Below are 12,614 nucleotides of genomic sequence, written 5' to 3' on the forward strand. Positions count from 1 at the left end.
TGGCACCGCCTTATTTGGTTCGGGTGGCGTGACCCCGATCCAAATATTCTAGCCTTTGATTAACCGTTTGGAGAGTATTGTTGAACCTCTCCAGGTAGCTCATGACAACTAAATCAAGTCATGAGCTCAAAGTGATATCCCCCACGAGATTTTGCGGGACTAGAGGCACTTCAAAAGAAGTGTCCTCTTGTACTTGGGGGATCTCTTCCTCACTATGATTGGTTCGCTCAGGTTCGAATCGGCGAGCTATTTGCTATTATAGAACCGATTAGTCAGAGAATCTCCTGATGAAGGACGAATATTAAATCAGACTCTCCTTCTAGCGCCAAACTATTAATGCGTGATTTTGACACCAACTAAACGCACGTGAAAAATGCTGAGCTGACTCAGATGACACACGTGTACGGGGGTATTGAATTGAATAGAAGATGAAGAACATTCTTTAAAGTGGTTCGGATGCTTAAATAAGCGAATCCTACATCCACTGGTATCGTATTAATATATGAAATCAGGTCGCGTTCAGCGAGCTGATTTACAAGAGATTACAAGAGAGAGAGAGAGAGAGAGAGAGAGTATATATGTTATTCTAGAGAGAAATTAGCCAATCCCACAAACGTGAGAGGAACCCTCTATTTATAGTGGGATGAATTGAGGTAATGATTACTAAATCAAGGAGTGGGTCAGATTGCTGTACAAATCCTTCCTTGCGTCCCGTTATTCACCTGCTCAAGTGATTTACTCGACTCTTACAGGGATTGGACACGTGGATTTCCTCCAACCTTTCACCAGCCTGACACACACCTACTGCACTGGCAGGAGCATGCCGCTTGTGTCAGCGTGTGACGTGGCTGCGTCTGAATGGTTGTTGGACTTACCTAAGCTCTGACCACTTATGCTGATAGGGCTCTACGTCAGCCCTACTTTTCCAAGCATAGCAAATATTTTACATCTTAACCCAATTCAATTAATCAGAGAATAAATATATAGAGGAGAAATTACTCAATCAAAGTTAAGTAATTTTGTATGATATTTAGATATTAATCGGAGAAAGAGAGGAAAAATAATAAAACGATGGAGCAGCGAAACATGGAAGTAGCTTCTGGAGGCGGTGGTGCATCGTCTTCTGGTGTTGGATCATCTGGCGAAGGATATTCAGATGGCGAAGGATCTTCATATACGACATATCGAGAAATTAAGAGTGACTTACTAGGGAGTTTTGGAAGTAGTTTGATGATATCACTAGAAATTAAAGGAACATTTTATCAAACACTTTGAGACAGAACTTGTATCCAATCACAAAGAATAGAGGCTCATTATATTATAAATTACCCTTATTTAATTCATGCATACATGCACAGATGGATCACAAGTTTTTAGGGTTTTTTCCCAGCTGGGAGAGAGTGATATGTGGTAGCTGAATATTCAAAATTCTGGGTAAGCTACTGTTTTCAGAAATGGAGAACGTAACAATGTCTGATTGAATGATGAGAGAGGACGACAAGAGGCAGGCAGCTAAGCAATTAAAAGAGACTCCAAGCCAATTTGTCTAAAGTCTATGCATGCCATGCAACCAAACAAAATAAATTTTACTGTATCTTGATCAGACATCACTCAACTTAATTTATTACTTTTAACAACTTTATCTCAGGAGAAGAGTCTGATAAATTCTCGAAAGTAAATGATTAATTAAAGTGTAAAATCATTTGATTGATGTTCCAAACACTATATTTTCTGGCCTTCATTAACCGATCGAGCTAGCTGGATCCTCTTCTGCGATTGCTTTTAACATCTCCAAGAGTTTCTTGTTGTCCCTTAAGATATGTTCTGCTGCTTCTGCATCTAACATTGTTTTCATTTTTTCTGTCAGCCGCTTCACATCCAGATTTCCTTCCAGAGCTGCAAGTATCTGCTTGGAATATAATGCAATCAAAAGAGTTTATAAGCCAGTGTTCAGTTCATAAAACCTAATTGAGAGCTAAAAGTAATTATTTAGCACTTGGTTTAAGTACCTCCGTCATCTGCGGCCGATCCCTTGCTGGATAACATGCACAGGCAGCAGCACAATGAACCACCCGAAACATTTCTCTGTTGTCGGATTTCTTCCGTAACTTTGGATCGGTGTAAACAACGTTTATGTTGTCGTCTTTCACAGCTTTTCTGAGCATCGGTTTTGCCTAAAAGTTCATGAAAGTCCGTGTTTATATTTACTCTGCAAACAATGCAAAATTGACTCCATTCTTGCACCCTTAATTACCAATGCAGAAACTAAATAAAATCCGATCAAATTATTTACACAAAAAACTGAAAGCGGGGTAACTTATTCTATCACACGATTCCTACAGACTGGAGCTGATGAGACAGAATATGCACCTTGACAGCCAGGTTTTCATAATCAGGATCAGAAGGCTTAATTTTATTCACAGGTAGGCATCCAGTAATCAACTCCAGAAGCAGCATTCCAAAGGAGTAGACATCTGACTTCTCATTTAACTTAATCCCGGAGGTGAAAAAATCGGATATAGGTAACGCTTCGGAGAGAAATCATCATGAAAAGTACAGAGACAATATAAATATATATATATAATACAAGTTATGAACAACAGAAAACAGTTTTACAAAAATGACATATAAAGCAGTGTATTTTACCCAATAGTGCCAGTAGGTTTAGTGCTGATATGAGTTTATCAGCTAAAATGGACCTAGCAAGTCCAAAATCTGCCACCTGAGGAAAAACATGCTAGTCAATTCATTCATCATTATAGAAGCCAACTAAGAAGCACACAATGTTGAGCACTGAAATGAAATTAATTTCAATCTTTAACTGCAGTCTTAAATAACCATTACTTTTAAAAAGGCAGTGCAAACATATTCAAGCATTAGGCAGTACAAATCATACCTTGGCTTCCCATTTTTCATCCAAAATAATGTTAGCTGACTTGATATCACGATGCACGATCCTGGGCTTACCAGCTGCTGAGGATATTAACATTTACATCATACCATTTGAAATTTCAAAACAATATCTTGCATCTTAAATTCGCTTAAATTTAAGAAAACAGTATACATCAAAGAATACTCACAGGCATCATGCAGATGAAACAATCCTTTTGCTGTGCCTACCGCAATATTGAATCTTTTTTTCCAGTCCAAAATTTCTTTATCGTTCTCTGAAATGTTATCATAATCTGATGAGACAAATGTATTAATTATAGTTTAAAATGCACAAAATGCAGCAACAGTTTCTAAATCTACAATAAAAAATCCTGTAATTCCATATAAAAGCAAATGAATTCAGAAATAGTAATCACCGATTTCTATAATTTCAATTTTTAACCATGAGTCATATCTAATAAAAGAAAGAACAAACCATGTCAATGGAAGTACAGGCTTTTGTTCGAAACGAACTCGTATACAAGCAGTCTCCGAGTCTCCGAAATGCAGTATCCAACCAGATGTACAATATGTTGTGGTTAATACCGCTACTGATTTCTATCTTTTCAGAAATTCTTGCTCCCCCAGTTGCGTTCAGCTATTTGCTGTTTTATAGCAACAGTTTCCATCTCGGAGGACCCTTGTGGACAATGCCAAACCACCTCTACCAAGTAATTTGTCTTTGGAGAAATTATTGCGCCTCCTTTAGTTCTTCATAAGTAAATGTTTTCGGCATTGCAAGGTTAGTGGGTGGTGGATGCTTTGCAATCCAGCAGAAGGTCCAACTATAGAGCAAAAAAATAAAAAATAAAATCAGGAGATGCCGTTTATGTATGGGAATCCAATATGAACAACTTACTTGCTACAGGAATGTTCTTGTTGCCGAACCTGCTGAGTGCACCTAGAGAGTTAAAAAAGAGTATTTAAACTGGTTCATAAGTGAAGTTTCTCATAAGCTCACAAGTTCGTGTCTAGGACTTAAAACTTTCAAATGTTTCAGTAAAATTGTTATAATTGATCATTATGTTGCTTAGTGGTATAGTGATATGAAATTCAAAAGTTAATTCTCGCAGGAAAGGAGAAATATTGACTAAATATGAAACGTCTGTTACCTCTATGGTTTCGCGCCGTGCTTTTGAATCTTTGTTTTCTACCAAAAATGAACAAACAATTACAAGAAGAACAATCACCAAACTATTAAACCAACCATAATTATTCCAAACAGTGCAACGCTGAGGACGAACTCGAGCCCTCAGATTGATCTTCAGTTGCAGGTTGCCACCCATCAACTACCTCCGGCGGTGGCGGAGTAAATGATGCCATCAGTGCACGACCACGAGAAGGACGCATTGGAGACACATGATATTCTTAAAAAAAAAGAAAACTGAAGAGAAAATGGTAATTGATTGTGGTCAATCAATAAAAGCAACAAGAGAGGTTAGCTAACCTTTAGCTTGATTCAAGCACTGCGTAAAAAAATTATATGAGACGTTTACTTCTAGGGTTTTGAAGTGAGTAAAGAACGTGAAGTAGTTGAAGCTTGAAACTTTCAGCGAAGGAAGGTTTGGAAAAATATTTTCCAAAGGAGCTTTCTGTATGCATTTTTTTTTCTACACAAAAATATAGATTATATAGACTTGTGCTTGCTAGCTAGCTGATGACTACCTTTTTCTTCTTGTTATGTCGTTTAAATTTCAATTAATTGACTCTTGTCGGTTATATTTCCAAAACGTAGCTGATTTGTCATGGAATTTTCTTAAGAACTTCCCAGGAATTCAATACAGGGAGAGTAAACGACTTTTGCCCACCCAATGTTTGCCTTAATGACACTTTCTCAACAAGAAGTTTCAAAATACCACTTTTTCACCTAAAGTTTAATTCATATAATATCCAAAATATAATTCACTTTCTAGTTGAGCGTTCGACGAGTTACCAGAAGTCAGGATGTAACGCTCCACTTGAGGTACGCAGTTAGATTCGTTGTATCGCTTAAATGTTCATTGATTCAGCTTCGATTAAGTATACATGTTGTTATTTAGGTGTGTGGCCCTTGGTTGAATGGATGTATTGGTTTGATTGAGTAATTGCCTTGAAATTGGTTAAATTTAGAGGAATTTTGGGGTTACAGGCTTCGCGGGGCGAAGAGGTGTTGAGCCCACGGTGTTAGCTGCTGTAATTCTTCGGGAGTGACGGAAAGTTCTTCGTCGCGGCGAAGAGGCGGTTGAGGTTTGATATGGTTTTAGATATTTTCTTCCTAGGAGCTATTTGACCATCTACCCCTAATTAGTAGGAAAAGTGGGGAGTAAAATGTAAGAAAATTTCATGGAGATTATGTTAGTATGGAGGGTGTTGTAATGAATCAAAGGATATGATGAAATTTTCAAGAAAGAGCAAGGGCAAAATGGGAAAATGAGTATATTATGAGATATTTAGGGGGGATTAGTCTTTGAAAGCCTTTTATTCCCCATTCCACGCTTCCTCCATTCTCCATTTTCTCCAAATTTCCTTAATCTTTCAAGGATTTTTAAGGGCTTTTTGGACAGTTCTTGGGTAAAGATTCATCTAAAGTATCTAAGGTAAGAATTCTTGCTTTAGATGAGAGTTTTAGTGTTTTTGGTTGAAGTTATATAGTTGTTTTTGTTGTGTTGTTGAGTTGTAGAGAGAAGACAAGACACAAAGGAAAGGAAAAGTGTAAGAAGTCAATTTTTTCACAAGGTAAGTAAATCCAATTTAAATTGAGGTTAAGATTCATTTGAGCTTAGGAATTCATTAGAGTAGAGATGTGGTATGTTTAATATTGTTGAGATGAGATGAGATAAGATTAGTAGTTATTTCTTATTGATTATGTTGAGTATGAGAAATGTTGAACTTCTATGATGTTGAGTTGGGTTGATAGAAGAAGTTGAGAGAGTGTTGTAGTAGTAAACATATTGGAAGTTTATTCTTTAATAGGATTGATAGTTATTAATGGGGTTTTCTCCCAATTTGTATGGCTAGAGAATGTAGTAGAGTAGTCTTAGAGTAGAGATTTTGCATGCACATGAATTGTTTGATGAAATGCCTAAGAGAGATTAGAGCATGAATTGTGAACCTTAATTCTTGCTACATTGCATATTGGCATTTCTTATTGCATTAATGTACATAAATTACCCATGTGCATAATATGTATGAGTAATAGCTTGAGAGAGAGAGTAGAGAAATTGAGTTTGAGCTACTCTATAGAGAAAGAGTAGAGAAATTGAGTTTAAGCTACTCTAAGAGTAGGAAAAAAAAAAAAAAAAAAAAAAAAAAAAAAGAGAGAGAATGAGCACTAGAGAACAAAGAAAATGTAGTGCTAGACAAAATAATAGAGTAGGTTGTGCGATGGGGAACCCGTGAGTATGGGTAGAGTATTCCCGCATGTATGCCGCATTGTGAGAGCGGCATGAGATTAGAGAGAGAAGTGGTGTAGCCCGTGAGAGTGCATGCGGATGAGGGCTATACCCGAGTTACCCAAGAGAGAGTTTATACACTCACATGGCCAAAGGTTCCGAATCTATGCATAACCGAGTCCGATCGGGTAGAATGAGTACAAGTCACGTAGAGTGGGAGTGAGTCCCAGCCGTGCCTCCGGTCAGATGGGGTTATGACTTACTCAAGAGAGTTACGATAAAGAGAAACAGAGAGATTATAAAAGAGAGTGTAAATGAGAATTGTAAAGAAAGAATCAGAGAGAGAGAGTTACGGGGATAGATGAGTAGAGGATTTACTTACTGAGCCTTGTGTTCACCTCGTTGCTTTCTATGTTTTTGTAGGACCTAGGTGAGGACACAGTCGGATGGGCGTCGGCAAGCGAAGAGAAATGGCTACACTGTCCACCCTGTTTTGATGTTTTTGTACATGATACTACTTCTTGTATAAAGAGTGTATATGTTTAATAAAATAAAAAATTTGGGCCCAACTTTTATGCTATTTTACATGTATTTTACTATGCATATTTTATGAGAATATGAGTAGAAAACAGTCGTTACATTGTTGGTATCAGAGCAGAGATTTTGGGATTTGACAGTGTACCATTCTCGTCGCTACGATGTCCGAGAGCCGACTGTGTAAGTTAATTCTTTCCTTATGTTAAGTGTTCTCTTGAATTTACCAATAGTAATTCTAAACAGCAACAAACAAGTACCAAACATAAGCTACCAATAGTGGAAACCTGAAAAATAATTTACCCCATGGTGCTTTTTGTATCTACAAAATAAATAATAGTAGTAGTAGTAGTAATAATAATAATAAGAGCATTGTCTTCAGCTTTTAATAAATATTTAAATATAGTTATATATCAAGGCTTTGAATAACTATTAAATAACAACCAACCCGATCTATTAAGCAGAATAGTAAATTCTTTATTAAAAATTAAAGCTAATTCATAAAATATTGGCAACATTGTTTAATTGAAGCACATGCTTGAATGTCAAATTCAAGAGCCAAACTTCTATGACATTATTTTTTATATTGACATGTTTTTAATTTTGATTTCTTTTATTACTGATTGGTTTTTCACTTTCGGCTATTGTCATATTATAAATATAAAATTACATTAAAAATTAAATTCTAACATACTAAGATTGTGTATGTTTATATTGTTGAGATGAGATAGATAAGATTATAGTTATTTCTTATTGATTTTGTTAGTATGAGAATGTTGAACTTCTATGATTGAGTTGGTTGATAGAAGAAGTTGGAGAGAGTTGTAGTAAACCTATTTGGAGTTTATTCTTTAATAGGATTGATGTTATTAATGGGGTTTTCTCCCAATTTGTATGGCTAGGAATGTAGTAGAGTAGTCATTAGGTAGAGATTTTGCATGCACATGAATGTTTGATGAAATGCCTAAGAAGATATGACATGAATTGTGAACCTTAATTCTTGCTACATTGCATATGGCATTTCTTATTTGCATTAATGTACATAATTACCCATGTGCATAATTATGTATTGAGTAATAGCTTGAGAGAGAGAGTAGAGAAATTGAGTTTGAGCTACTCTATAGAGAAAGAGTAGAGAATTGAGTTTAAGCTACTCTAAGAGTAGAAAAAAAAAAAAAAAAACTTTTGAATCTTTGTTTTCTACCAAAAATGAACCAAACAATTACAAGAAGAACAATCACCAAAACTATTAAACCAACCATAATTATTCCAAACAGTGCACCGCCTGAGGACGAACTCGAGCCCTCAGATTGATCTTCAGTTGCAGGTTGCCACCCATCAACTACCTCCGGCGGTGGCGGAGTAAATGATGCCATCAGTGCACGACCACGAGAAGGACGCATTGTAGAACACATGATATTCTTAAAAAATAAGAAAACTGAAAGAGAAAATGGTAATCTGATTGTGGTCAATCACTAAAAGCAACAAGAGAGGTTAGCTAACCTTTAGCTTGATTCAAGCACTGCGTAAAATATATATATTGAGACGTTTACTTCTTTAGGGTTTTTGAAGTTGAGTAAAGAACGTGAAGTAGTTGAAGCTTGAAACTTTCAGCGAAGGAAGGTTTGGAAAAATATTTTTCCAAAAGGAGCTTTCTGTATGCATTTTTTTCTTACACAAAAATATAGATTATTATAGACTTTGTGCTTGCTAGCTAGCTGATTGACTACCTTTTTCTTCTGTGTTTTATGTCGTTTAATTATTTCAATTAATTGACTCTTGTCGGTTATATTTCCAAAACGTAGCTGATTTGTCATGGAATTTTCTTAAGAACTTCCCAGGAATTCATATTACAGGGAGAGTAAACGACTTTTGCCCACCCAATGTTTGCCTTAATGACACTTTCTCACCAAGAAAGTTTCAAAATACCACTTTTTCACCTAAAGTTTATATTCCATTAATATCCAAAATATAATTCACTTTCTTAGTTGACGTTCGACGAGTTACCAGAAGCTAGGATGTAACGCTCCACTTGAGGTACGCAGTTAAGATTCGTTGTATCGCTTAAATGTTCATTGATTCAGCTTCGATTAAGTATACATGTTGTTATTTTAGGTTTGTTGGCCCTTGGTTGAATGGATGTATTGGTTTGATTGAGTAATTGCCTTGAAATTGGTTAAATTTAGAGGAATTTTGGGGTTACAGGCTTCGCTGGGGCGAAGAGGTGTTGAGCCCACGGTGTAGCTGCTGTAATTCTTCGCCGGAGTGACGGAAAGTTCTTCGTCGCGGCGAAGAGTCGGTTGAGTTTGATATTGAGTTTTAGATATTTTCTTTCCTAGGAGCTATTTGACCATTCTACCCCTAATTAGTAGGAAAAGTGGGGAGTAAAATGTAAGAAAATTTCATGGAGATTATGTTAGTATGGAAGTGTGTTTGTAATGAATCAAAGGATATGGATGAAATTTTCAAGAAAGAGCAAGGGCAAAATGGGAAAAATGAGTATATTATGAGATATTTAGGGGGGATTAGTCTTTGAAAGCCTTTTATTCCCCAATTCCACCGCTTCCTCCATTCTCCATTTTCTCTCAAATTTCCTTCAATCTTTCAAGGATTTTTAAGGGCTTTTTGGACAGTTCTTGGGTAAAGATTTCATCTAAAGTATCCTAAGGTAAGAATTCTTGCTTTAGATGAGAGTTTTAGTGTGTTTTGGTTGAAGTCTTATATAGTTGTTTTTGTTGTTGTGTTGAGTTGTAGAGAGAAGACAAGACAACAAAGGAAAGGAAAAGTGCTAAAGAAGTCACTTTTTTCACAAGGTAAGTAAATCCAATTTAAATTGAGGTTTAAGAATTCATTTGAGCTCTAGGAATTCATTAGAGTAGNAGAAAAAAAAAAACATAAAATTCTTAATAAATGAACAACAGGGCAGGTCTTTAGGGGGTGAGATTGTTGGGTAGGGTGGGGATTCCCCAATTCCCTTCCTCGGCCGGTCCCCGAAGTCAGGGAATTTTATGAGGACCATCCCCATCCTGTCCCCGACTTTTTCGGGAAATTTTATGAGGACTGTCCCCGACTTTTTTCAGGATTCCTCGCCCCATTCGGGGCGTGGCGGGCCGGATCCCCATAGATTCGGGGAAAATGCCCATCCCACTAGTGATAGGAGCCAGATTTGTGTTAGTTGCTGTGGACATTTTTCGCTTTTTCAACTGAAGGAGAAGGCAAAAGTTTTCAGCTCCAAATCTTCCTCCACAAGGCTAGGCCCAAAAAATATTTTTCCCTTCATTATATTATACAAAATCTGGTTGTTCATATAGGAACTGTTGTATAACTGGATGAAGGTTATTTAATGGTCATTGAAGACTTTTAAATTTCTATATAATTTACTGAGTATCGTTTTGGTTCTAGGTTTTTTTCGTTTGTTGAGTTCATTTTTCGGTGAAGGTTTAGAAGCCGCTGAATTTTAAATATTTCATTTATTGTATTTTAGGGTTTTAATATATATTGAGTCTACGGTATGAGCTGGCTTGTCATTTTCAAGTTTGGTCCATATATTGAAACAGTAACAGCTGGCGGGTTTGTTTTTATAAAATCTTTAAAAATCAAATTAGACGCGGTAAAGGGAAGGTTATGGAGAAATTTCATAAGAAAAAAAAATCCCTGAAACCTCAAAGTCCCCATTCTGATAATATTATAAAGATTTGACTAACAAATATTTCAATATATGTTTACGTCTGTTTCAACTCTTTTTGAAAGTGGGAGAGTTGCAAGAGGAATAACCCAGAAGAGAAGAGGAAGATAATGGATGTCTTCGAAGCTGCTTTTCATCGTCTTCCACAAGAGATATAAAATAAGGTTCGCCATACTAAACTCTCTGCATACTGCTGTTAGCTAGCTTACTATGTTTGCATGAAATACAGGTAAGGCTAAAATTTGTTTGCGAAGAACACAATATTATCTTTCTGTTTCCAATTGTTCGATGGCCATACCATTGGCCCAAACTCCGTCACCAACAGAAGAGTTTTACAGAGGGCAACCAGGTCAAGATCAACAATCTCAAGCTTCGGGAGTAAGCGAGTATTTAATAATTGCGGGTGCTATGCTAAGTGTTGTTTTGTTTGTTGTTCTTGGTTGGGCCGTTTCTTATAAACGAGGAAGGTCGAAAGAAGAAAGGTTGGAGGAACAACATGGAGAACCTCCAGCAAATCAAAGAGGTAAGAATAAACGTAAGTTTTGCATAATTAATACAAAGTTTCTTCTTCTTGGGGAACTATTTATAGATCTGAATTCATATAATTAATTTGGTTTGATAGCTAGCTGCTACTGCTAGCTATACAGTACCTTGACAAACTTATTGCATGTGTATGTATGATACTAGTACCTAGTATTGACTCTTTGATTTTGAGTCTTATGGAGTCTTTCTGTCCAATCTTGGATTGCGTTCGTGAGTCCATGCTAAAGTTCAATACCAGTGCCAGGAAATTAAAAACAAAAATCGACTTAGCCGAGAAAAGACACGTCAAAGTTTTAGTGGTTTGTGGTAATAGCTTACCACCACTGTACTCTAGTTTTCCTCCTAGTCGTTAAGAGATCTTGCAGCGAAAAATATATATTCAAGATTAATAATAAAATAATAAAATATATCATACAAAAAAACATGATATTTACGTAATTCGACATAGTTCACCTATATCCACAAATGAGAGAAATACACTATAGTTTCATGAATATGATATACAAGAATACACAACACCATAAATCTGGTAGATAGTTAACATATAAAAAATAATTAACAATCTCAGTTTTTAAGACACTCTATCCATGGTATCTACATCAAATACTTTATGTTCTTACATTCTCTTGTAACTTTGAATTAGTTTTTATCACTATATTTATAAGTAGTATATAGAACATTCTATTTCTAGTAAGATTTATATTTCAATTTCTAATAGGACTTTTGTAATTTTATTTCCTATTTACGATTGTATTCATTATCAAATATTTTTCCTAAAACATAGAATTTTACATTGGAATTATTACAAAAACGAGCCACATATCCCAACACCACCACCACCGGAGGTAGTTGATGAGTGGCAACATGCAACCGAAGATCAATTTGAGGGCTTGGGTTCGTCCTCAGGCGGTGTACTGTTTGGAATAATTATGGGCGGTTTAATAGTTTTGATGATTGTTCTTCCTGTAATTGTTTGGTTCATTTTTGGTAGAAAACAAAGATTAAAAAACACAGCGCGAAACCATAGCGGTAATAAGTTCCATATTTAGTCAATATTTCTCCTTTCCTGGGAGAATTAACTTTTCGGGTTTCATATCATAATATAACAAGCGTAAGTGAATCAATTATAACAATCTTATATAAAAACATTTGAAAGTTTTAAGTTCCAGACACGAACTTGTGAACTTATGAGAAACTTCACTTATGAACTCAATTTAAATACTCTTTTTTAATATCTCTAGGTGACACTTCTATTGAACTTCAGCAGCATCAGGAACAACGGATTTCTGCAGCAGGTAAGTGTTCATATTTGGATTCCATATATATATTAACGGGCATCTCCTGATTATTGGTTTTTTTTTTTTTTTTTTTAGTCTCCCTAGATGGATCTTCTGCTGGAATTACACAGCATTCACCACCCACTAACCTTGCAATGCCGAAAACATTTACTTATGAAGAACTAAAGGAGGCTGCAAATAATTTCTCCAAAGACAAATTACTTGGTAGAGGTGGTTTTGGCATTGTCCATAAAGGAGTCCTTCAAGATGGGA

The 12,614-nt window shown here is 36.0% G+C and overlaps 1 protein-coding gene across 1 annotated transcript; it reads right to left on the reverse strand.

The window, feature by feature from the left end:
* Positions 1–1,741: 1,741 nt before the first annotated feature.
* On the reverse strand, positions 1,742–2,494 carry LOC116131098 (proline-rich receptor-like protein kinase PERK15). Its single transcript, XM_031416739.1, has 3 exons — positions 2,371–2,494; positions 2,010–2,174; positions 1,742–1,906 (listed from the first exon to the last, which is right to left on the reverse strand). The coding sequence occupies exons 1-3, from the start codon at positions 2,455–2,457 to the stop codon at positions 1,742–1,744; spliced, it is 417 nt and encodes a 138-aa protein (XP_031272599.1). The 5' UTR covers positions 2,458–2,494.
* Positions 2,495–12,614: the final 10,120 nt, after the last annotated feature.

Source organism: Pistacia vera, unplaced genomic scaffold, assembly GCF_008641045.1.
Source record: "Pistacia vera cultivar Batoury unplaced genomic scaffold, PisVer_v2 Contig229, whole genome shotgun sequence".
NCBI classification, from domain to species: domain Eukaryota; kingdom Viridiplantae; phylum Streptophyta; class Magnoliopsida; order Sapindales; family Anacardiaceae; genus Pistacia; species Pistacia vera.

Excerpts from the sequence above, each read along its gene's own strand:
- LOC116131098 (XM_031416739.1), bottom strand. The coding sequence starts at position 2,457 with ATGCTGCTTCTGGAGTTGATTACTGGATGCCTACCTGTGAATAAAATT. Across the intron at positions 2,175-2,370 it reads ATGAAAACCTGGCTGTCAAG|GCAAAACCGATGCTCAGAAA; the intron begins GTGCATATTCTG and ends ATGAACTTTTAG. Across the intron at positions 1,907-2,009 it reads ATCGGCCGCAGATGACGGAG|ATACTTGCAGCTCTGGAAGG; the intron begins GTACTTAAACCA and ends TATTCCAAGCAG.